Source organism: Cavia porcellus, unplaced genomic scaffold (genome assembly GCF_034190915.1).
Source record: "Cavia porcellus strain 051 isolate PalLab524CR breed Dunkin Hartley unplaced genomic scaffold, mCavPor4.1 scaffold_23, whole genome shotgun sequence".
Taxonomy (NCBI): domain Eukaryota; kingdom Metazoa; phylum Chordata; class Mammalia; order Rodentia; family Caviidae; genus Cavia; species Cavia porcellus.
Window position 1 is genome coordinate 19,105,867 of NW_026947506.1, and position 26,715 is coordinate 19,132,581.

At 41.5% G+C, this 26,715-nt stretch overlaps 1 protein-coding gene and 1 long non-coding RNA gene across 5 annotated transcripts in view; one reads left to right on the forward strand and one right to left on the reverse strand.

Moving 5' to 3' along the window:
* The window catches only part of Npsr1 (neuropeptide S receptor 1), a 163,414-nt gene that overhangs the window by 131,337 nt on the left and 5,362 nt on the right, over positions 1-26,715 (reverse strand). For all 4 annotated transcript variants that reach the window (XM_063233860.1, XM_063233859.1, XM_063233858.1 and 1 more), the window contains one exon: positions 2,634-2,766. In XM_063233860.1, the coding sequence (XP_063089930.1) occupies positions 2,634-2,766 (133 nt within the window). The remainder of the gene's footprint in view (positions 1-2,633; positions 2,767-26,715) is intronic.
* LOC111756936 (uncharacterized) lies at positions 18,971-25,397 on the forward strand. The gene is made up of 2 exons (XR_002791332.2): positions 18,971-19,443; positions 19,663-25,397. It is a non-coding gene; the product is annotated as an uncharacterized LOC111756936 (long non-coding RNA).

The window sequence follows — 26,715 nt, forward strand, 5'->3', positions numbered from 1 at the left end:
AGGGAGTCTTTCTTCAGTCACCTGGATTAGGGTGACTGTTCCTTCATTCTTCCACATATTGACATCACTGCTGGACCCCTGAAGGCACTGATACCATCACCCTGCTTTCTTTTGATGTGCTGCATTTTGTAAATGAACACGTGGGGAAAGTGCACAGAAGCACACGTATATAGTTTCATGGATTATATCACGGGTCACACATCTGTGCAACTGTAGGCAAAACAGCAAAAAGAGCCTCACTGGTGTTAGAAACCCTCAGGTCCTCATCTGAATTCCTCCAAAGCAAAATGCTAACATATGGACAGGCCACAAGTGAGCCAGCAGGCATTGTGAGCCTTCAAAGCTTTGATAAAGTATACAGCTATGTTCACTGTATTTTAGCTTGCTTCCTTATTGAATTATCTTAATCTATTTTGTGCTACAATGATAGAATCCTTGGGACTGAATAATTTATCAAGAATAGGAAGTTTTAAGGTTTTATGTATTCCAGATATTAGTCCTTTGTCTGAGGAATAGCTAGTAAAATGTTTTCCCATTCGGTAGGTTGTCTCTTCACTCTGTTGGTTGTTCCCTTTTTGTGCAGAGCTTTTTAATTTGATGTGATCCTACTTGTTGATTCTTGATGCTACTTCCTGTGCAAGTGGGGTTCTGTTCAGAAAGTCCTTGTTTATATCTATGATTTCAAGACTTTTACCAATTTTAACTTCCAGCATATTACGTGCACTGATAAATAAAATAGCATTTTGAAAAAAGAATAAACATGTACTCCCTCACAGTTTCAGAGGGAGGGAAGTCCAAGGTCAAGGTGCTGGCATCTGGTGAGGGTCTGCTACATCATAACATGGGGGAGAGAATCACAAAGGAGAGGAGGAAGGAAAGAGGGGGGGGGAAGCCCAGCTCCTCTTCTTAAATGAAACCCACTCCCCAGCAGCAGCATTGGTTCACTGTGAGGGCAGTGCCCTCCTGCTCTAATCATCTCTAAAAGCCCCACCTGTTGGCACATCTCCTCTGAGCGCTAAGTTCCCAACCTGAAAACTTTGGGGGATCTTCAAACCACAGTCTTCTGCTCAGTCTCCAGGACTGATCTTCACACGTGAAGAATGTACTCATTTCACCCATTTCTACTTTTTCTACTTCACTCTGAGGACTTTTCTTACTATTAGGAATTGAATCCAGGATCTAACTCATTCTAGGCAAGCACTGGCCACTGAACTGTACTCCTGGCCTCATTTAAGCTGTCTTCCTTGTAGGATGGCTCCTGGGCAGTTCCATCAGAATGTTCGGGTCTTTCCTGAAGCATCTGTGCTTGCGAGAGCAAACTCAGCTTTTCAGCCTCCCACGTTAACTTCTGTTTTGAAAGAATAAAGGTGTCAGAGTTCCTCAAGTTTTAGCTGTTAGTAGCTATATGATGATACCTTCCAACAAAGGAAAAAAAAAAAAAAAAACTGTGACAGCCTCAGGCAGGAGGTTGCATCATGGTAATGGGCACATCGTGCTAACTATGCTCCCCTCCTACAGTCCTAAGAGTGGAAGATGGGATTCCTTGTGCGTAAGCAAGATGGAAGGAACTGTTTCTATCTCATGTCCCACCTGGGTGACTCAGTCTCCTCTTATTTTCTTTATACTTTTTAATAGTGCTTTTGTTTTTCAGCTCATCTAGCCTGGCTCAAGTAGTTGGGCTTGCTACAATTCGTTAGATTTCGGGTTTTCACCAATGGGTAATAACATTGTCTTATAAATCTGTGTCATGTTTTTCAGATTGTGACTCATGAATAAATTCCCCAGAACTCAAGTGCCGTGCCTGTAGCTGAGATGATGATCCAGGCTGACATGTATCACAGCCCCTTAGAGAGCTGTCCACCATCGTCTTTGTTAGCACTTACAACTTTCTTGTTTGAGGACATTTTCCATATAGTCTCTTCAAAATTAAACCAAGATGACAGCCACTTGCTCCCAGATGCTGGGGCCCATCCTCCTGTGTGTGCCCTCTGCACGCTTTCCACCCTGGCTCATGGAACAGCACTCTCTTCTGGGTGTGCTCTTTTATCCTTTTGGACACTAACGCTGCCAACTGGGCCTCCTCCTGTGGGGCTCTTCCTTGGTGGTGCTTCCCTTGTCCCTTCCCCTTCCAGATGTGATGTGTGCGTGCCTGTACGGGCTCGTCCCCAAAGCTCAGGGGTAGCATCCACATCCTGGGTATCAGCTTGTTTCCTCCTGCAGGGCTTCTGTGCCTCATGGGGGCCTCAAAAGCAGTATTCACAGGGTCTAAGCTGCTGGGGACTTCACATTTTATTAGCGAATGCAGGCCATTTTGGTCCATTTTCTAGGAAACATTTCTTATGCTCCTAATAGGGGGTGATATGATAAGTGAAACCTTACAGAACCTCTGGTGACACTACTAAAGGCATTTTCAAGTCTGTAGTATAATAAGTTTTTTATAATGGAAACTTATGGACATCTAAATGTGTTCAATTTGCTGCAGGAAAGATTGAAATATGGGTTTCATATCCTTCTAGAAATTACCCCTGAATTTGCTGATGCCTTTGGATTATTCCATCAGTAGAATAATTGAAAGCAACCGCCAAAGGGTTCTGCGTGCAGCGTCCTCCCTTCCCACCTGCACAGCTGCTTACCTGTGATGGCGAGCTGAGTCACAAAGAAGGTCATCCTGGACTTCCTTTTCCTCTTCCATGTGGAGAACAGCACGACAGAATTCCCAGAAATGGTGAAAACAAAGAGCACCCATAGGGTTATCAACTGCTCTGTCTGCAAGACACAGAGCAACATAAAACCATTGTACAGGCCAGGATGAGGGGGCTCTGCAGGATGCATAGCTCAGGCATTGGTGGTGGAGTGTGTGTGGGTCTCTGAGTCCCTTTTCCCCACCTGTGGAAGCCTGACATGTGAGACAACAATGATATGTTTCTCACTGATGTCAGCAGCAGGGAAAATTGATGCATCCTTTTAAAAAATCTGTTGAGAAATATATGTCAAGAAGAAACCACAAGAAGTTTTATTCATTGACCAAATAATTGTTACTCCATGTAAGAGTCCAAAGTGTTAAAGAGAACACTACTATGACAAAATCACTAAGATGGACATCGTGAAGAGAAGTTGGAAATTTCTTTAAGAGAACAGACAGTTAAGTATCCCAAGCACTTCAATTCAGGGAACTATTGTGTAGCTATTAACAATGACAGTCATAAAACTATGTAGCAACATAAAAATACTTATAATAAAATGATAAGTGGAAAAACATGCTAAAGTTGGGTATAATTACAACTCTCCAAAATTATATACATAGGAAAAAGACTGAAGTATACTCAATTTTAAGAGTAGTTATTTTAGGGTACTATAATTATGGGTTATCCTTTCTCTTTTTCCTTTGACAGAATTTCATAAGATGGTAATATTAGAGTCCTATCGAATAATATATAATTAGAAAAAACAGAAGGAATTCCACTTATTTAAAACACCAAGTCCTCCATGAAAAATGGAGATTTTTATCATTTTGTATACATAGCCCAGAAACAGCAAAGGCCCAGGGTTCTGAACCAGGGTAGACTAAGGGTGGGGCCGGATTGGCCCCAGGAAGAGGAGGAGGGGGAGGGAGAGGGGGCGGGGGAGAAGAAGAGTGTAAAATCTGCAGCCAAGTGGCCCAATGATTACCTCCACCTGAAAGGTGGCAGGATCTTCCTAAGAATGTGGAAGTCTGAGTCTATAGCCCCACTGATTCTCTTGAGTAGGGTAAAAGAGTAACCTGAGATTAACCCCACAGCAGTTAAATTTTACTTGTCAGTCTGGCTTGGCCATGATGGCTGGTTGTTTGGTCAAATATAAATCTAAAATGTTACAGGGAAGGTATTTTGTGGAATGATTAACACCTATCAGCTGACTTCAAGTGAAGCAGATTATGATCCCTAAAGTGGGTAGAACTCATTCATCAGCTGACTTCCAATAGGGCTACACCCTCATAAACTCATTCTAAATTGAATGATCATGCTAAGTGTTCAAGTCTCCTAACCTACTGGGCAGCATAGCTTCACCTTGTGAGCTCTCAGTGTGGTCAGAACACTAACATTAGTCTACATTTGGATAAAATCATCTGATACAAAGGTTGTTTTATAATAAAGTGGCAAATATCTGTGACAGTTAACCTTGACTGTCAATTTGCTTGACTTGAGGGATTTTGAGATTAATAAAGCACACTTCTCTGTGTGTCTAGCTGGGTCACAGATGTGTGCGGCCTGGACACCACATTGGTCTCTAGCCCCTTCCTCTCTGGCTCTTCCTTTGTTTCTGCTTTCCGTATGCCAAGAGGTGAGCAGCTGTCCTCTGCCAGGCCCTTCTACCTTGAAGCCAAATGACTATGGACTGGAACCATGAGCTAACAATCCTCTTCTGCTTTGAGGTGCAGGTGTCAGGTATTTGGTTCCAGCGATAGTGAAGCTGACAAATGCAATATCCCAGTAATTTACTGAATTTTGCAACAATAGAGTGCACTGTAGAGGATCCATGCCTTTGTTCATGATTGTACACCTGAGGGTGACATGTGGCTTATTGCAATGCCAAACATTTAGAGTGTCATGCTGTGTTCTGCTAGCCATGAAAAAAAGAATCAAAATTCAAAATACGGTCAGCATGAAATGCATATTTCTTGTATACCATCATAAAATTAAGAAGTCATGAGTTGAACTATTGTTAATCCAGAGGTTATCTACCTATCTCCATATATCTATATAATCCTATTGATTCTGTTTCTCTGGAGAATCTTGGATTCCTAGTAACTAACATATTGCAGCAGCACTTTTTCATATTTTTAAAAATTAAATTAGCTTTAAACTATACAATGATTGAGTAAAATCTTCTTCAAGACATAAGCACAATGCAGATAAAGCCCAATCCTCTTTGATGACCTCTATCTTGTTCAAATCCCATTCTCAAAAAATATCATTGTGATTACAGTCTGTAACCTTGTATCCTTTCAAAAATGCTTCATAAACACACAGCCACAGAGCAAATAGTGTTATTGTGTGTGTTGGTTCTTTCATGCTTTCTACACATATTATACAATTTATTTTTTAGTTATTTAAAGAAATGGCTAAATCAAAGTGGCATTTTCATATAATGTGATGAAGTATTTTAGTTAGAAGAAATGAATTAAATGTAATAAAAATATAATGAAGGAGCTGAGAGCTTAGGCAGAGGGAAGAGAAGCAGTTGAAGAATGGGTTGACTGGCTCACTCTCCCTTGGCTCCGGACTCTCTCTGAACACAGCAGAATGGGGCTGTCTTGGTAGAAACCTTGACCGCCTTCTTGGGTTCACTGAAGAGGAAAATTCTCTTGAATACTGCTACAGTTACCATCTTTGCTGCAAGCCCCAGGTGAGCTGGCATCTCCTTGGTCCTGCACTCATCAAACCGGTGTTTAGGTTCTCTATCCTGCACTTATAGAGGGATCCTGAAGCTCTGGATGGAGCTTGGAGCCCCAGAGATACAGAACTGTGGATGTTGGGAGGATGAGATGGTGGTACAGCCAGGTGTGGTGATGCTGAGAGGAGGGAGGATCACCAGGCTGGAGGTCTGTGCTGCTTTGGAGGGTACAGGGGGCAGGCAACTCCCATCCAGTGTGCTTGTGCTGTCCTCATTAGAAGAGCAGCCTCTCAGCCACTGCCAAGCCATGTACTGCTATTTGGTGCTATGCTTGGTAGAGAGGCCGATACCTCTCCCTTCTCCATGGGTGGATGGTTGTGTCAGCTAAGGCTGAGGGCCTGGGGAGACCCTGCATGCATGTATCATGCTGCATGAGGGTGGAAGGACATGGACAAATGACTTGAATTTGGAGGAATGGTCTTTTAAAAAGCTATAGAATATTTGGGAAAGGAGAAACAGGCAGTGTGGAAAAGCCCATTGGTATTGTCAGAGATTGATATAGACTGGACATACGGTAATATCTGGAGCCCACAATGGACACATCAGTAACAGACTGACTATATAATGTTTCATGAACACCATTATGGTGCGAGATGGCTCTGGGGAGAGTAGATGAGGCATGAAGTGTCCCTGTCCCCTGTACAGCTCTAATACAGTGTGCTATCAGGGAGGTGATGGTGCTCTGAGGTGTCTGTGATCCAGCAAAGCCTGAAGTTGCCCATTGAGTGTGTGGCGTGGCAGGAAAGCCCTAGGAGGGCCACTGAATGCTCTCGTTCAGTCTCTGGGACAAGCTGTAGAGCAGAACAGACCCAGACAGTACTGTGACAATGATGTTGTCTAGTCCTCTTGGGCTAAGCTCTGCTGAAGCCTTCTGTTCTCCACACCTTCATAGCATCCTGGGGTTTCAGGAGAACCCCCGAGCTCTCAGCTTTCCTCCCTGTGTTCTGTGAGCATGGCTGGAGCAGCTGTGTGTGGTGACATCATGGGAAGTATTTCTCAACGTATGGTCCATGGCCAGAGTGACTGTAACCTAGTTTGCCTAGGATTGTTCCGTTTTTTAGTGCTTGCCTCAGAGGAGTGATTTAAACTGCTTGCCTCAGAGGAGTGATTTAAACTGCTCCTGTAGCTCCTCCACAAAGTATCTTGGTTTGGATGACAAATTACATAGTCACTCTGTTGGTGCATCAGTTATGGGCTCCAAATACTACAGAATGTGCAGTCTACATTAGTCCTCTCTCATTCCTCTCTCATTCTCTGACCTTTGAAGGATTTAGGGCACTAAGAGGTTTTGTTGAATTCATCATTTGATATGGGGCCCCTGGAGTCTATTCATTTAAGCATAGGCATTTCCTGTATAGGTACAAATTCCCTAAAGTGAATGTTATCATTAGATATATCTAAAATGTACCACTTAAATAAAAAAATACAAAAACAGGTGTTCCAACCATAGCATAAAGAGGCGACTCAGGGCTTTAATGAGTCACCAGTTTCCAGTATCCACCTGCCTTTCCTGTGCTGGAGCCTTGGAAGGGCACCATGTCACCGAGTGGGGATACCACATGCTTTCAGCAGTCTTGCGTGGCTGGAAGGGAGGAGCTGTCTCTGCCACTGCCACTCCTTCACCCACAGGGGAGGACCAACTGAGTCCACCAGGTCTTCCACTGTGTTAGGCAGCTTTTTCTTGGCTGGGACACAGTTCTCAACACTCACAATATAAAGGAGCAAAAGTTTAATGTGGCTTATATTTTGAGGGATTCAGCTGATGGTCAGCTGGGCCCAAGGCCACTGATGGAAAGGCATGGTGGAGAAAGCTACTCATTTCATGCTCTGGGGACCAGAGCAGTGGACCAGTGCCACAGAGGAAAGGACACAGGACCAGATATAGACTCCAAGGCCACGTCTCCATGAGTCACCCAGATCCACCCAAAAGTGTCATCTGCAGTGCCCCGGGCTGCTTCCAGATCCATCAGGTTGACCTACTGAAGGTTAGCAGTCACATCACCCTCCCTTAGTAGTTGCCCCCTTTGCAGGACTGGATAAAAGTTACTAAGCTGATTTCTTTGTTTCTTACCTCAAATTTTAGTTACTCTTTCATCATAAAAAATGCTGTGACAAATCCATTTTATAAGCCTGGCTCATTCCTGAGCAAAAACTTCTATATGTGAAAGATTGAAGTCAAAGGAATCAATGGATTTTAATTACCTTGCATACATACCAATATTTTGCACTAACTTTTATACACCAGTTCATGAAAATGAGTGCTTGAACTATTCTCATAATTAAAATGAGCTATGTTTCGGTTAATCTTTTCCAGTTTCATGACTGACACATACAGATTGTATACCATTACTATAAATTACTATTAACATTTCACCATCTTACTAACCATTTGTTATTTTCTAAATTAACAACCAGCAATTAAGACTGTTTTCTCATTTTTTTTTAATTTTTTTTTTTTTTTTTTTTTGTCTTTTTCCTTGGTACCAGGGATCGAACTCACGACTGCCTGCTTGCAAGCCAGGCAGGCGCTTATGCCGCTGAGCTAAATCCCCAGCCCCTTGTTTTCTCATTTTTATACATTGATTTCTAAAGTAATTTCCATAAAAGGGTATAATCTTAGCAAGATAAATGGCAACCAGTCTATCAGTTTGCAGTTGTAATTTGTTTTATTTTTCTTGAAAAATATGTAACATGTAACACACAGTTTATCATGTATGTTAACTTAGTACTAAGCAGTAAAATCTCATGTAATTACCTAAAATCATTAAGAAAAGTATTATAACACAAAACCTCCATGATATGCTAGTTATCATGAGCTCATTCCATCCTCCCTGGAACTAACCCCTAGGATGATTGTGATTTGTTTAATTTTTGCTGATGATACTTGTGTATGCACTTATAAAGAGGAATTCCTGGTTTTCTACTTCCTGCAAGCAGTTTTATGCTGTGCATATTCTTTACATCTTATATCTTAGTTCTCATTTATTGCTATAACAAAATACCTGATTCAGTGTACAAAGAAGCTTACTTAGCCCACAGTTTGGGAGACCCTAAAACATGGTGCCTGCAACCCTCAACTTTTATGAGAACCTCTGACAAAGAGATGGAAGGAATTTGCATAAGAGGAAAGATCACATGGTAAGGCAGGACACAAGTGGGACCAGAGGCCAAGCTTGCTAATTTTGTGACAACCACTCTCTCGGGGACAAATTGCATCTGAAGGAGACCATTGTTAATCCCTTGAAGGGTAGTGATCTCATGACTTCACCTTCCACTAAGTCCTGCCTTTTAAAATTTCTACCACTGTCTTAGCTTTCTCATTGCTGAGATCAATACCCAATAACTGCAGCTCTAAGGAGGAGAGGGATATTTGGGCTCAAAATTTGTAGAAGCTTCAGTTCATGATCAGCTGACTTCAAGGCAGGGAAGCATGGCAGAGGGGCGTGGCAGAGGAGGTTTGCTCATATGTTAGCAGGAAGCAGAGACCACGTAGGAAGGAAAGAGGTCAACCTTTCAGGACACGCCCCCAGCAACCTGCCTCCTCCACCAGGCTAAATCATGTTTAGCTGTAAACTTGTTCATAAACTAAGCCGCTGTTAAGTATCACACCTCTGAGATCTGGTCACCTCCCTAAGCCCCACCTATAAGTTTGTGAGGCTTTGGAAATGGGGAGAGGTCTAGATATAACTCATAATATCCACGTCAATACCACCACACTGAGGACCAGGCTTCCAGCACATGGACCTTTGGGAGACACAGTCAACCACATTCAGACTGCCACAGCTTGCTTCTTTGGTTTATGACTGCAAGCATCACACATGTTGCTGAATAGAGCTGTATGTTTTCATTTTTATTCCAATGCATTACAATTTATTTATCTCCACAGTGTTGATAGCCATTTGGGTAGGTTCTCATTTGGGACTATTTTATACCAAGATGCATTTTTCTCTGGTATGTGTGGAAATGCTGAGACATGCAAGAAGCACATCTTCACATTAATTTTCAGTCTTTTTTGTATTGCTAATAATTTGTACTATAAATGGCATCGCTTATTTAAACCATTATAGCTTTCAGTTGGTTTGTATGAAAATAATTAATCTTTATACACTTGCTTTGAGGCCAGTCAAATTGTAAATAATTTATCCTTCACCCTCTTATAATCCCCCAGTTTCCAATGAAATAATCTGTGATCTTGAAATTCAGATTATTAGTAAATTTTAATATAATGTATTTTTCTTAATAGAATTTATTTCTTATATTTGTGTATAGTTTCAGAAGAATTACTTAGCTTTTGATTATGTTGTATTTTTTATACTAAAATGTTTGTTCTGCTTAATTTCTAATTAGCATAATATACTTGATTTTAATCTTTTTAGGAAGTGTAGCATAAGTTCCGAATCTTCATAGGGTAGAGGAAACATTTGTTGTGCATTCCCAGCATTTGATATTCTGGAACCACAATATTTCCCCCTACAGTTCTGCAGATATGCAATATGAATGTGCATATGAAAGAATGTAGTGTGTTGTGTTTTTTTTATTTCCATAACCCATTTATCTAGTTTAATTCATGGCAGATTTTCTTTCAATACCCTCAATATTAAGATACTGAATTAGTTATATCAGGTCATGTTTTTAACCTTTTTACATTAAAAAAAACCTCAGTTTTAAAAGTCAGGTAAATTGACTTCTATTAGTGCTTTTATTTTTGATTCCTCTCTAACCTTTTCTCCCTTATGAAATTTTTCTGTATGGATCTCCTGGGTTTTTCCTGCATTTCTTGTCTCTCTCTGTCCTTCACTGTGTGTAGCCTTTTATTGTTTGCTGTCAATTTTGTGAGAATCTCTTAAGTATTCTTACATTTTACCAACCAAATTATCTGTCTACTCACAATTTCTTGAGGTGATTTCATTTTCATGTTAAAAAAATACTTTGTGAACTCAGATGTGACATTCTCTTATGACAGTGTCATTAGCAACCCTTCTGAGAATACAAATGAAAGATTCTCCAAGATGTTCTCTATTTCTTTCAGAAAGTCAGTTTCATGAGAAGTATTTTGAAGGTGAGTTACCTTCTTATTTCCAAAACACAACACCCAACACTCACAACTTAAAGAGGAAAATGTTTATTATAGCTCATGGTTTGTACAGGTTCTGGTTTATAATCAGCTGGCTCTGAGGCAGGGTGATGTGGCACAGGGGCATTGCAGGGGTGAAGCAGCTCATGGTGTGGTAAACAGGAAGCAGTGAGCAATCAAGAAAGGAGGGAGGGAGCTAGACCCTTGCAGACCATGCCCCAGTGCCCCTCCTTCTCTGATCAGGCTTCCCCTTCCAATATCATATTGAGCTGTAAGTGGACTCACATAGTTCATCAGTGGACTAATTCACTCATGAAAGTCACAACTTTATGATCCAGTTAGCCTTAAAAGTCTGCCTATGAGTGCATGAGGCTTTTGGGAGACATCTAGACATAAACCTTAATACATGCGTCAAATGACTTTTTTCTTTCTTTCTCTCTCTCTCTCTCTCTCTCTCTTTCTGTCTGTCTCTCCCTCTTTCTCTCATTATTTCCTTTCTTCTTTATTTCTTGAGACTGTTAGAAGGTTATCTCATGTCCAACAATGTTTCCAAGCCTGGCTGCTAACTGAGAGGAGTTATTTGTTTCTGTGCATGCTTTGGTTTCCACTCAAACTCTTCAGTCTCAAGTGAAGAAGAAAGAGAGAAGTTAGGTTGCTTGTAATGTTTCCCTGCCAAGTCAGAAACCAGGTGTCCTTGTGGACAACACTTGGAAGGAGCTCAAGAAGGGGGAAAGAGGGGTGTCAGGGAGGTGTTAGGGCTGCCTTCCTTGCTGAGACTGCCCTCACGAGTTCTCCCCTTTAGCCAAGTGCTACTTAGGCAGGTCCCTGTCCAGTCGGCTGGGGAAAGGCATTGGCTACAGCTCACTTCCTTTAGGCTGGCAGCGTTTCCAGTAGAAGCTTGTTGCCTGGAGCTGTGCTTCTCTGGCCCTGCCTCTACTTGATGAGATGCCTGGGAATGTCCAGGGCCAGCCCCTCCTCCACTGCTACCTCAAGTGCCTAGCTATCACTCAGTTTCCAGCAGGTGCTCACCAACATTAGGCCATCTCTACTTCTGATCCCAATGCTGCTCAACTCCATTTACATTCTGATGGCCTTTGAATGAAACTGGAAAGGAGAGGAGTGAACCAGAATGCTCTGATCTTTGAATGCTGTTTCCAGACTAAATTTCTCCCACATGTTCCTGTCTCTCCATACAACTGCCTGCTTGTGCCAAGAACAGTCAGGCCATGTTTCCAGAAATTCAATACTGGCTTACTCTCACACAGAAAATCAACAAATCTGGTTCTTCCCTGAAGGTTCATATTTCCAGAAATTAAGTTTCTGTCTGATGGAGTTGCAAGGATTGTCTATCATTTTTATTCTTCTATGGCAGAAACTAGGCTGAGGCTTGGGGTTCAGGTCACCCCACGGAGAACAATAGCTTTGCAATTACTTTGTCCTAGTTTGAGGTATCCATGAGTTGAAAACCAGCCCTCAGGAGGCTGAGCACTCTGTGTTTGCTTGGACTCAGCCTTGCCTGGATTTAGGAGGTTGAAGCACATGGGTTGGAAGGTCCAGGAAGCTTAGCCACAGGTCCCGGTCTTTTCCTATAGGAACCAGCTATTGTCTGTGGAACAGGTTGATCAGGCTCTGTCAAAACGGACCTTCCTTTCTCTTAGGTTTTCCACTGGAAGCTGGTATTGTCATATTTTGTTAGCCTCAGAAGACTTCTTCCCCACAGAGGAACTCCAAGTATTACTTTCTGGAGTCCTTCCAGAGCTATATTTATGTAGGAATTCATGCCACATCTATGGCTGGTTTTTATATGCCAGATAATACTGGAGGTATTGTGCTACAAGGAAGGATTAAAATCGTGACATATAGAAGTCATACACAGTCAAGTTTAAATCCTTCAGCAAACATACAAGGGTCATTAAGTATGCAAACACTTAACAGCAGATTCCTTTATTCATGGCATTCTTACACACACACACACACACACACACACACACACACACACACACATGCACACACATGCAACAATGGCATAGATTCCAGGATTCTTGATGGGTATGGAGAGTACTGGAAATGGGAGTTACAGAGACAAATGCAGGAGTTGGAGTGTCCTACCAGTGAGTGATGGGTGACTCAGCCTATCCTTAGATTTATGTCACAGATGTGACATACTTTGATAGCCTCTCTCACCTTGGTTTCCTCATTTTAAAAATGAAAATAAAAATAAAACTGATCTCAGTGTAGTTGTGATGAGTAGAAAAAATATTGACTGTGGGAAATACCTAGTTCGGTGCCTGATGCATGGTAGATGTGCAATAAAAATCTATTACTCTCTTTCCTTCTCAGTCTTATGGGTTATGGGTAGGTTGGAGGGAGGACAACTCACTACCAGTTTACAATGCTTGGATTCACCCAGTTCATCCTGTTTTCAGCACTAGGCTATGCAGCTTCATTTGAGCCTATCAGCAGCTCCACCAGTGATCCCCACCCCATCTGACGTCACACTGTACTTGTCCTCAATTAAAGTATAATATTTTGTGGGTATGTGAAGCAAAGTTCCAGCCACGTGCTTACATAGTGGATGGAAGATAGCTGAATGTAGACTTTTTCAATGAGCGAAGAAGACTGGAGTTGTCTCAACCAGTTCAATGGTTGCTGACTCATGGCTGCTTGACTTTCAGTCTCAGGTTGCTTAGTTCAGGCAGCAACCACGCCGGGTGTGTGAGGTCAGACTCAGAATTACAAAGGAGAACTGAGAAAGAGCATTGCAGGGTCACTGTCACCAGGCTGAAACCAGGGATATGGCTGTCTGGCCCATGTGTCCGGTCCGAGTGTGGCACTAGGTCTGTGACACCTCTCCAAGTCTGGCTCCTATCTGACTCACAGAAAATGTTTAATTAATATCTGTTGGTGGATGTGAGATGAATGACGAGTAGAAAGATACTTATAAAGGTCACCAACTATGTCATTTGGACTGAGAATTAGCTCAGGAAATACAGCACAGTTAACTATTCCAGTTAAATATGGGTGTGTCAGCTTTCTTTGGAGTAGAGCATACGATTTTTCCAGATCCAAGGATTAATGATCCTTTTATCAGAGAGCCTAGAAATTGGAAGAAAAAAGCTGAAAATATCTTTAACAATTACAGGGTAGATGAGAATTAAATTGTCTGAATCTTATTAATCCAGCACCTTACTTCCTTTATATGTAAAATGTAGTGAGTGGTGATAAAAGCTGCTGACTGTGCCAAGCATTCTTAGGGAATTTTTCATATTTCTTCCTCACCCATCACAGCCTGGACCAGGAGGTATCATTCAGATGTACAGGTAAGGAAATGAGGCTCAAGAAATCTTGAGCTGGATTTCCTGGTTTGCAAATGCTGTATCTTGAAGCTGAACATAGATTTCTGGACTGAAAGCTTCATGCTCTGTTCAGTAATAGATTTCTGCTCAGATTTTAGGTAGAATGTAATGAAGTCATCCCATTAACTTTATATTCAATTTTTAAATTGGAAATAAATCTTTATTTTCCCTCAGATACAAACTTGTCTGAAGCTTGCTTTCTGGGCCTGGATTGCATACACAGCTGTATCTTCCAGGATGGAGCATGAGGTCAGTGATGATTACAGATTTTGGACACTGGAGCAATATATGGCTTCGTAATGATAGATGTCACCAAGTATGCGGCTAGTTCATTCATTGTGGGGATCAGATGTTTCTATACTCTCACATTTTCATGGTTTGTTTTATGAATTCTGTTATTTCTGTGATGTTGAAGATGAGTATGTCAAGTGTAGGAAGTAATGTAAATGTCTGTTATTATCCAGGACAGGAAATGAATCCTCAGAGAAAAAGTTCAAAGCTTCAGTTCTCAGTGAGCAGGAAAAGCAGCTCATCGGTCCTGACACAGATGATGGGGTGAAATATTTGCTCCTCCTCTCAGAGACCAGAAGGGAAATGATTCAGTGGGCTGGATTCCTTCTTCACAGGTATATTTCAGCTCAGCATCAGGGACCTGCACATTGACTGTATTAGTCATTTCTGCTTTGTCCAGAAAAGACTAATAACTGGTCAGGAATGTTTTATCATCAGTGTCCTGAGGCACAGATCATGTTTTTATCAGCAACTCTTAATTTCCCATGGGTCAGTTGTTCTCAAGTCAGTTAGAGTTGGGGCATGGACCTCCACCTGTGTGGCTGTCTGAGTCAACTCTCCAGTTCCTGATACCTTCAGTTTCATCAGAAACACAAAGAGCATTGTTCCACATTCATTTTAGCCTCAGTTTTTCTTGTGATTCTTAGATCATACAAGGACTTCTAGATTAGACGCAGCTACTTTATATTGGCAGCTTTGAGACAATTCAGTATTTTTGAATTACTATCATAAAATAGACCACAGATGTTAGGAATCATCTGGAGTCTGCTGGGCTTCAAGTCTGTGGAGTAATTAATATTTGCTGAGTAAACAAATGAAGTGTCTGCTATGTACCAAGAAGTGGGATTAACATTTAAATTGCTATTTTATCTCTAGACTCTTGAAATATAAAAAAAAAACTAACATTTGGATAAATTAAGTTCACATTGCTATAATTTTGTTCAACTGTCAAAATGCAGTAGTACTCCTTCTGTAGCAGCAGTAGACTGATTCTGCAATGGCCCCAGATACTAAACTCACAAGTGCTGGAGTCCCCCATATGAAATGGTATAGTGTTTGCATGTAACTTTCTACTATCTACTTTAACTCAGCTCTAAATCAGTTATGGTACCAAATGTAATGAAAGTGCTGTGTAACTGGTTATTATATCATTTTGTTCAAGCAACAATGACAAGAAAAATATTCATGTCTAGTACAAACACCAGTTTTTGTCATTCTTAGAAAAATGTTTGTTCTTTGTTGTATAAATGGGTGTGGAAGCTAACACTATAAAAAGTTGACTGAAATTAGCATACAGTTAAAGATACCAAGACAGTATTCTGCCTGATGAACCACAAGATTTAAAAAAAAAATGCCTGCAGGGATCTTCTCTCTGTTCTGGAGTGGTAACAAGCCAAGGAGCTCTGAGAAGCCTTCTCTCCATCCCACCTCACCTCAGACTCTTATTTCCAGTCCATGCATGAAACTCAAAATCAAGGAGCTAATGGAAGTCAGAGCTTGCTGAGCTGGAGAAGAGCAGAGCAGAGGTGTGAGCTGAAAATACTGGGTGAGGAGGACAGGAAAGGGGGGGATACAGAGAGGCTCTGCAGACGGATTCCAGTGAAAGTGCCCTAAATTACAATTGTGGAGGCTCCATTTTCTGTGCAGCCAAGTTGAGTAACTGTTGAGCACACTTTCAAAGGTTAATGAGGAGTGTGTGGCCAATGCACTCAACTAGCTGTCTGCCTCTGTTTCCACTTGTTCTCTCATCCTCTGTATTTCTGGGCCTCTCTACCTGGGTCTCTACCACTTTTCCTTGCTGGGGTTCACATAATGCTCTTTCCATCTCTCATCAGTCACTCCATGACAATGCTTACCTAAGTCTCTTGGGTTTTGAGGGGTCCTAGTTACTCCATGTCTTAGTTACCTTCTTAAGTTGCTAAGACAAAAACCCAGCACCCAAAGTTAAAGAAGAAAAAGTTTATTAGGTTCACTGTTTGTAGAGGCTTCAGTTCATAGTTGGCTGGCTCCAAGTCAGAGTGGCACATGACAGAGGGCCATCACAGAAGAGCTGTAGTTCATGGCAGTCAGATGACAGCAAAAGCACGCAAGCAACTAGCAACAAGTCCCAACCACAGCTCTTTCTTTTTTGGATTCTATCTAAGCAAAAATCTTAGGGCAGGTGACAAAATAATCAGTGGACTAATTTAGTAATCACACACCCTTAATCCCAGCACCACACACTCTACATCCAGTGATCTCTGATAAAGCTGTTCCTATGACCACATCAGGCTTTGGGGTGGGGGGTGGCATCTAGACACAAGCCAGAACACTCCATCAGGGACCAGTGTCCTGGACCAGGTTGGTCCTCTAGCCTAATGTCCATCTCTATCTAGTCCATCTTCTTACTCTTCCCCCATGAATGTGAAGTCTAGACACACAGAGCAATCCACCCAATCTCAATGATAGTAAAAAGAGATAGCATAAGGATGGAACAATGTATTTTTGAGGGACTATCTATGCTAAGGAACAGGAAGTTCACAATTTACAAGTCTAATGGAGAAATCACCACCAATAACACAGTGGGGATTTGGAGTACAAAAAAATGATAAGGGTGGGGGAATTGCCAGTGTGAGAGAAAGGAGAAAGAAATAAAATGCAAAACCAAAGGTGGCTCATTGAATTACTGCCACTAATTTCCTGAACTCTGTCTTGACTCTAAGGTATGTAACCTTAATCACTCAAAGATCCCACACAATTTCCCTGCTCACACAGGTCATGAGCAGAGACACGGGTAGTCCATCCCCTTCCAGGTGTGCCCTGGTGTGCATTACACAGACATTTCACTGTGAGTTTGATTATTGAATTTGCATTGTTACACCCCTAATAAGCATATATTTTTTTAATATTCTTTTAACTCTACATTCAATCATAATTTTTTTCTTTTCCTTTGCTCATTTTTTCTAAGAAACATCTTTTAGCCAGGAATACTTCATGTATTAATAAAGTCAACCATGCTGCATATGTCATATAATTATTATTATTATTATTATTATATATTACCATGATACTATATTCTTTATTGCAAGTTATCTTATTTGTTTGTTTCTTTTTAAAATTTTGTTTATGATTGGATAGTCTTTGCTTGTAAAGTACATTGTTTTTTGTAAAAACTTCCTAAATTGAAATTTATCTTACAAATTTATGTGAGATATGATTTACTACTCACCCATCCAATCACCCACTACTTTTATTGATGGAATATCGATTTATCTTCTTACTAATTTTTTAATGGTGTTAAGTTCATGCATGGACTATGGTTGTATTTTTGAGGCACACTAGTTATTATTGATCTGTTGGTAGTATACAGTGCCTTGCTTACTATGTATTTGTATTTACTAATAACTAATAGGGTCCTCCCCATCCCCGTTATCATTTATGTTCAGCTCTCAGCTCTTCTCCACAGGACTTCTGGGTCCCTCAGTTCTCTTACCCCACACCTAACCACAGGAACACAGGACAGACCACAGAGCACAGGGCCATGGGCTTGGGGAGATATGGGGCTGGGAATTTCTGGAAGATTGCACGGTTTTTATAAACATGCACTTGGATTACTTTGTCAGCATAAAGTAATCATATTGGGGTTTTGACTGCGATTGTTTTAGACAGTCTAACTTAGGAAGGATTTGGTATCATTACAGAATTTAATCTTTGTATCCTGGAAACCACCGTCTTCCCATGCAAAGATTCTAGTTTATTTAACACTTAGCATTGGGAATCAGGGCTGTCTTACATTTGAATGGTGCTTTCCAGTTTAGGAAGTACTTTGACACATTCTCAGCACCTGGTGGGAACTCTGGCTTGGCTGGCTATGACACTTGGCACTTGATTCCACTGGCCACTTCCTGGCTGTGTCATGTTCACAAGTCACACTAGCCCTGGCCTCCCCTGCTTGAAGACAGTCCTATTCATATATTCTGTGGGTTCCTGAGGTGGCAGCAGATGTCATAGGTCATTTCCTACATAAATTCCCAGGGACCTAGGTGCATGGGACATTGTCAGAGAGATCTCCTGTGATCAAATACCTTTGGGAACTGCAATTTACAGGTTAAATGAGTTTTTTTTTCCTGTAAAATTTCTGAGATTTGGTAGTTCAGTGTATGTAATAGTACATAAAGTTTGCTGTTTCCTACTTTTGGAGTCACAGTCCTTTCCCATCTGCTCAGCATCATCTATCACTAGAGTCTCATGGAGAGGTTCTGATAGATGAGACCAGCATGGGCTTCGGAACTGGATCTGGGTTCAGATTTACAGAGCTATAAAATATTTTATGCACCTGTCTTTGCTGAGCCTCCTTTTTCTATGTAAATCAAAAGTTTTAGAAGTCATAATGAATTGTTACAGAGCACACTATCCTCTGCCTTTCCCAGACAGAGGGTGGTGTTTCCCGGCTTCCTTGGCTCCAGACTTGACCACAAACATGCTGTGGCTATGCAACTGTGAGTGAAACGGCTGAGTATAATTTCCAGGAAAAACCTTGAAAAGACAGGCAGTGCTCCTCAGTTTTTATCCTCTCAACTCTGGTATTCTATAAGCCTGAGTGGAGAGGAACTCTGGCCTGCCAGGGAAGACAGTAAACAGAGGTCGCTTATTAACCAGGGATGAGTGTGTGACCAGAATGAGACATAAACACTGGAATGCGATAGCTTTAACTTGCTGAGAATATCCAGCCATTTGTTACTTCAGCATGATTTAGCTTAATAGGATTAATGGAGGAATAATTCGAATAATGGAAAAGACTGAGTGCTTGGCAGTCTGCATTCAACAAAGCATTTTAAGTTTTATCTGTGGGTAATGGTTTCTGTGTTCTTGAGTACTCTTTGTATTTTTTAGCCCAATCTAGGCAGGAAATCCTCAAAAGGGACTAAATGCATTAGCATGAGAATCAAATCTATTCTCAGCTGAAAGAATATCTCCTGTTTGCATGGACTGTCACATGTTGCCAAGGGTTACAGTCTACAGCAACAAATGAAAGGAGGGAAGCCTGCTTTTGAGCACGTACAATATCCCTTTTCAGTTTTTTTTTTATTAAGTTATGCCTCGTTAACAATGTTCTTTGAGCAAATGCTTCGGCTCAATATGTGTATGTGAATGGAATTCTCCGTGCTGTTGGGAGATCTCTTGTGTGGCTCAGAGTTCTGGGTGAATAAGGGCTCCCGCCCGGGAGGATAATCCTAGTTGCTTCAGAAAACTCTGCGGGCCCTCTGGACCCACGTGGCCTTCTTCACTGTTGCCTGCCCTGGAGCCAAGGTGATGGGGGCTGAGTTACACATTGTTTTAAATTCAAGGAGCCATGGAATGCTGAGGGGAGGGCTCCGGAGAGAAACACTATGGGGGTGGTGTTAATGTACCCAGAATGGTTTTTGTGCTAGTATTTGCAATCAGTTCACTGAGAAAAAAGTTACAAGATGAAAGGGGGTGAGGACTAGGGAGAGAAAAGAAAAAAATTTGTTTTCATTTTTAATGCAGAGCATGGGAGAGTCAAGCCAATTGCCCCGGTGGGATGAGGCTGTCAGAGGAGGCTGCTGTGGACACCTTGAGAGGCTGGACAGCCTGCACTAGGATCCTGGGACTTAGGTAAAGGCTATGCTTGCTAAAGATCCTCTGGAACTACCTCCACCTGCCATGAGACTAACTCTCTGTCCTAAAAAATAGAGTGCAAAGAAAGTGCTCTAAAGGATATAACTGCATGTATACTTAAGGGTATAAGATAGATAACCATATTACTGAATTTTTGTTGGATCATTGAACAGAACTGTTTGCAGTCTCACTGTTTGAATGCCCACTTTGTATGCTTTAATTTTGTAACTTAAACAACTATTTCTAAGATGACAATATGTAGTCTATTAACAGTGATTTCTTACTGCTTATTTTTTTTGAAATTTTGTATTACTTGTACCCTTTTTCTGTTTTTTTTTTCTTTTTCTCTTTAAATAAAATTTAAAAATATATATAATGCAAAAAGGGACACAAGTCCCAGGAAGTGGACAGTATTTACCTTTTAGCAATGAGTGAGAGATCAGGGACGTGGTCTTTGGGCTATAGAATGTCAAACCTCCCTCCCCTACCATCCCAGGCTTGGAGAGGACCACACTGGACTGGAGAGCAGAAGTCCTCCCTGCTGGCCTGCGCTTTCCGCTCCACTAAACTCTGCCTGCCTGCCAGTAACCGGCTGTGTCAGGACCTTGCCATTTGTACTCTACAGAGATCTGGGCACAGCACCTAGGATGTTCAGAGGCATGTGGTCTAAAACCCTAAAACTCAGGCAGATTGCAAAGGCCACATCTCTATTTCTAGGTTGTTTTTAACTTACGCTTTTGAGAAGGGAATGAAAGAATCCTATTTTTATATCATGATAACAAAATGAGCTAATATTTTGGGTGTTTTTTGGAGGTAATTTTTCTAAAGTGCTCTTAGTACTTTTTAGGAGATTAAGTAGATGCACGGTTATTATCCGCAATGTGGAGAATCATCTGCAAAACGTGAGCCTCTTCTCTTTAGGACTGAGGAGCGAATTTCCCTTTATAGATCCCTCAGGAAACATGCAGTCTAGGCCAAATCAATATATTTATGAGAATCTGTTCAGTGCCTTTGTCATCTAGATAGTAGCAGGAAAACAAAGGGGCAGAGAAAGTTTCTACACTCCCTAAAACAGGTTCATCCTTAGGGACTTGGCTATAGTAGTGTCAATATTTCTACTGCACTTGGTATTCAACTCAGAATAAAGGAACGTCCATGCAACAGTAGCTGAAACAGTTTTGATTTTCTTTGTGTGAAAAGAAACCTGCAGGTGGATTGCTGCAGACCTCAATCCATTGGCACGGCTTTGGTTTTTCTCTTGAGGTCACAGAATGAAGGCTGCAGCTCCACATGGCCATTGAGTTCAAGGCAGAAATCAGGGGGAAGGTAAAAGGCTAGCTGTGTCAGAAAAAGAAACACTTTTATCAGAAACCTCAGAGACTTATAGTTAAGTTTATGAAGCGTTGTTACATTTAATTGCAAAGAAAGCTAGGACTATGAAAACTTGTCTGGAGAAATGAAAAGAAGGTTAACCACGGTCACAGAACCTGCTCCTGGTCTATTTCTTCTTCAGGTTCAGCTAGCACCTCCCTGCACCAATGCTGTCAATGTAGTGCAGATGCTGGTGACAGCATCCTCAACCCATGGTGCTGGATGTAGCACCACAGGGCTCAGGGTAAAGGGGGTCCTGGGAAGGGGTCTCAGAGCTGTGCCCTGTGTGCTGTGTTGCTGCGCGCCCAGCATGGAGCCTGGTGCACCAGAGGATGCATTCCCACTGCAGGGCAAGGCTGCACCAGGCATGGTCACTTGGGTGGGAACACAGTGAACCTTGGGATGTGGTTATCTTCGTAGCAGTTTCTTGGAAGCTGAGTTGGAGAATATGGGCAGAATCACATTGAGCAAATGTCACAAGAAAAGTAAACCAGATGGAGGTAAAAGATGCTGAGGGCAGAGAGGCTGCTTCTGACAGGTGGGGTCAGGGAAAGCCCTGGAGGAGGTGACATGAGCTACAGTTGGGTGACATGAGCACCAAATGGTTGCTATTTTGGGGTTCATCATCTGCAGTTCTGTGCTCATCACTTCTAAGTCTCTGTCTCCTTTCAGGTTTGCCTAGGGAAAGAGTTCTATTTCCACAGTGCTGTCACTTAGAAAAGATGTCTTTCATTGGAACACACTTCTGTGTTCATAATTAAACTATGATAGAATTCTCCCTACAACAAATTTCATTACCATATAATTTATACAGAGGGAAATGAGCCTTTCTGATACACAACTCCACAGATTTGATATGTGTAACCATTGCCACACTCAAAACATAGAATAGTTCTGTCATTCAAGATGAATGCCTTGTGGTCTTTTGTGACTATCATACATCCCCACCCCAACCTATAGCAGCCATTGTGATTTCTGTTGTTAGAATTTTACTTTTTTAATAATATCATGTAGGGACTTGGGATTTAGCTCAGCAGCCATAAGCTCCTGCCTTACAAGCGTGAGGTTGTGAGTTCAATCCCCAGTACAAAAAAAAAAAAATCAGAATCACAAGAATATCATGTAAATGAAATCATTCTAATAAGTAGCATGCTCAGGTTGGCTCCACTTCATGTGTTTGGCTTTCATGATGTGCATATCTTTCATGATGTATGTATCGTGATGCTGCATGCAAGCTTATTCGTTTTTCATTGCTGAGCAGTATCCCATCATATGAGTGACCCACAGTTTGTCTATCCATTTCCCAGACCAGAGATGTCTTGCTTTTTCTTCCCAGTTTTTAACTATTTCAAATGAAGTCATTATATATATACTGGCACAAAAGACATTTGTGCAGACAACATGTTTCATTTTCCTTGGGCAGGCAAATACCTAGAGATAGGATTTTTAGATAAATACATGTGCAACTTTATAAGAAAATGTCAAGACATTTTCCATAATATCTTAACCACCTTGCATTTACATCTATGTTGGTCACTCCACATCTTACCAGTCTTTGGCACTGTTGGTGCATTTCAATGAGAGTGATTCTGCTAAATAGGGAATGTGTTGCACAGTGGTTTCTTTTTCATCTTTCTAATGTCTAATAATATCAAGGGTCTTTTCATGTGTTTGTTTGCTACCTGTGAATCTCCTGTCTTTGTAGATCTGTTCAAATCCTTGCACTTCTTCTTAATGGAGTTGTTTTCTTTTTACTGAACTTTAAGTATTTTCTCTATTTTCAGCTACAAGTCCTTTCTTACATACATGATTTCTAAATATTTTCCCATAGTACAAGACTTATCTTTGTATTCTTTTCATAGCATCTTTCAAAAAAAAGTAATCCTTAATTTTAATGAATCTAATTAGTTTATTAAAATTTTCTCCTCTGGGTGTAAGAAATCTTTACCTAACCCAAGGTCACAGAGGGGTTTTGCTATATGTTTTCTAATATTTCATACTAGGCTTTATACTTAGATTTACAGTCCCTTTGGAACTGACATGTATGGGCTATGACTGGAAGTGGCTTCGCTTCTTACAGCTGACTACCTGTTCCAACAACATTTTCTCCTTTTCTCCATTGAATTAATTTTGACCTTTGTCAAGAACCTATCACTATAGTAGGCCTATTTGTAGAATCTCTCTTTTTTTATTAATCTGGATGCTCCCTTTAATATCACATCATGTAACTTGAGGTCTGTTAACCAGATAGTATAACTTCTCTCACTTTCTTCTTTTGCAGAATTATTGTGGCATTTAATTTCCTTTTTCCCCCATGTAACTTTAGAATCTGTTTGTCAATATGAATCTTTGCCTCATTTCTTCCTCTGCTTCCTCCAACCTCCTACGATCCCCAGACAGGCACTTGATCCTACCAAGGGAGTTCCTGTGATTAGACCTGAGGAATCTCTCTAAGATAATAATTTTGAATGCTTAACATTTTTCTGCTAGTAGAATGTCAAATATTTCTTCTTTCTTCAAGGAAGAGCATTCTTAATATTTAGTTCAATTGTTCACTTGTTTTCTTTTTAAACTCTGTAGCTCATCCTCCTAAATACCCACCTACTTGTCTTCTTTGTAGGCCATTTAGGTTTCTGTGAAGAAATCCTTCCTTTCCATTCATTCCTTCCTCCCCTGAGCCCCAACTTTTCTTCATTTCTCTAATTGACAGTCTTTTGCTCTCATATTGATACCCTAAGCGTCTGACATGTCTGTTTCCACAGTAGATAGAGTCACATACGGGCAGCATACGTATTCCATCCCTGTCTGCACCCCCAGTTTTTCTCAACATAGCAGGGTGAGGGGGTACTAATCACAACCAGAAGCAGTGGCTTAAAAAATTGTGTTCTGATCCTGATCACTATGCCTTGACTTATCTTTAAATATTTTTATTTTAAAATACGAATTGCATGAAAGTGAGAAATATTTTTGTTTTTCTACAGTTGTTAGGCTGTGATCTTTTAATAACATTTATTTAATTACTGCATCAGTTTACCAGTCCTTTATGATATAATTCATCCTCTTTGGATCCCTAGTGTTATGCAAGCCAGAGAGCAGAGGACGCCTTACAGGCCCAAACACTTGCATGAGTATCTGGAGTAGTTAGCAGCACCCTTCCGTGACTGCCTGGCTGAGAGCTGCAGGGACAGGCTGACCCTCCCTCCACAGGCGGCCTCTGTACTATACTCCCTCAGAAGCTCAAAGGAACCATGATTTACACTCAGGCCCCAGGGCACACATCTGGGAAGCAGTGCTGGAAGGCGCCAATCTACAAATAGGCCTACTGTAGACACTGTACCTACCTCAACACCCACGAGGGTGCAGAATGGTAACAGGGCCTGCCCTGTGGACCCAGGCAGCGTGGAAAGACAAATACAAAGGATTGGATGTGTCCACTGTCATCCTGAAGTCAGCAGTAGTCAACATGACCAGCAGGGTGTTGGGAATCTTTTCAAATCAAGACACTGAAAATTCAAACTGAATGCCTGGTGAAGAAGGATTAAGACATCATCCACCAGGCTCCATTTCCATAAACTTATTGAGACCTTAAAAATAAACTTGCTATACAGGTTATTTCTTCAGATGTTCTTTCATTCAGAAAGCATTTCGGGATCAGTGTGGTTACCCACTGGGCACTACAATGGGGGAAGCAGTTCCCAGGTGGCCCTAACACGGGTCCCCATTTATGTGTGCACACAGAGGGATGCCAGGGGCTTGGGGAGCATGGAGAGAGAGATGGTGCTGGATACTGGGTCTCTTGAAAGCTGTCACAGAGGGTCCCAGAGTGTTAGAAAGCAAAGGTGTGAGGCAGGGCCCATCTAGCAAAAGATTCATTTCCCTGGGCAACGGTGAGACATCTGATGTGAGTCGGCACAGGAGGGAGAGGAAGAGCCGGCGAGGGGCTGGAGTCAGATGCGGAAGGCCACTGGGCAGGAAGAAGAATGGGTGTGTTTTCATCCTGCAGAGGATGAAGGTCAGACACAGCTCTGAAGCAGGACAATATGTTGCCCATTCTGGGCACAGCTCGCAAGTCCATCAAGAGACTCACACTTGCCAGTGGCTTCATGTCAAAGTCATGAGTCATTTCAGCCTACGGCCAATGAGAGGAGGTGTGTAGTCTTCCCCTGGGGAACATTGCTTGCTCCTAAAGACCCGGATATGAGCTGACCTGTTTTCACATGCCATGATAGACAAATAAACCTTGGTATATTAAACTACGAATGTTCACGGCTTAGTATTTTACTAGTAGAGAGCCTCATCTTTTCATTTCATTTTATCTTTATTGTTTATTTTATTTTACAATTTAGGAATTTCACATCTTCGTAATTTTAACCTCTTGTAGTCTTCATTTTCATGGTTTAAAAAAATGAATGTCATTTAATTCTCTGCCCTTAGAGCTGATGGGAGATTCAAATATGCTAAAGTGAAACCACCTTGTAAACTATAAGGTGCTAAGAAGGGTTAGGAAACCCATTAGTTATAGACAGTCATCTATAGTGTGGAAGTGGGAAGCAATAATCCTGATTATTCTTTCTATCTTATTATGACCTTGAGTAATTGTACTATCTGCAGGTCTGGGAAATATTTTGTCCACAGTGGAAGCTCAGCCTTCTTTGGACAGGACAGAATTTCCTATTTCTGCAAAAATCCTCCATGCAGTGAGTCTTTCAGCCTGCCCAGATAAAAGTTTGGCATAACATAAGGAAGATAAAGAAAAGAAACCTTCTTGAAGTATGCATCTTATGCAATAACTGTGGTACTCTAATGAGAAACAGAACAGCTGATATCCCTCCTCCCCATCTCCCTTGTCTGGGGACCAAGTGTGTGGTATAGGGCTGTTCTCCGGTGCCCTGGCCCATGTGGTCTCCTTCGGCACCTCCTGAAGTGTCTTCCACACAGATAGCGAGGTTTCTTCTGTCTCCCTTCATGAGTGGACTTGAGAAAAGAATGAGAAGACTATTTTCTGAGAGTGTGATCACTAATACTATAAACGCCACTTGGTGTTCTATAGCTTTACAGACAGGAGGACAATAATGGAGAAACCAAGAAACGGGAGGCAGTGAATCACTCAAAGTCACACAGGTAGGTGGGGGTCTTCCCCAGCAGGTGGATGGATCCACCCAGAGGTCATCTCCTTATTTACAGTCCTTTTCCTTATGGTAGAGAAAATTCTAGACTCTTATTTATCTGGCAATGACTAAGAGGGGCTGAGAGGCTCAGTCAGAAACTATGTTTAGCCAAAAAACAACACCATGACATTTCTCGTCCACTTAAGTATATAGCTTGAAGCACTTCTTCCCACAATAGAAAGAGGAAATTATCTGAAGATGACAGGGTGATATTAGAGGCAATAATTGATGTGCTACTTTTCACTGCCTTCATAAAACTTTCTCTTACCCAGGCAACCTGAGGCTCTGCACTCCTGCCCTCAGGGTGCAATCCTTACTCCATCAGTGCAGACAGAGACAAACAAGCTGGCCCTGGGCTTCCAAATATACCTCGGGGATTCTCATAAGTGGCTAAAAGGGAAGT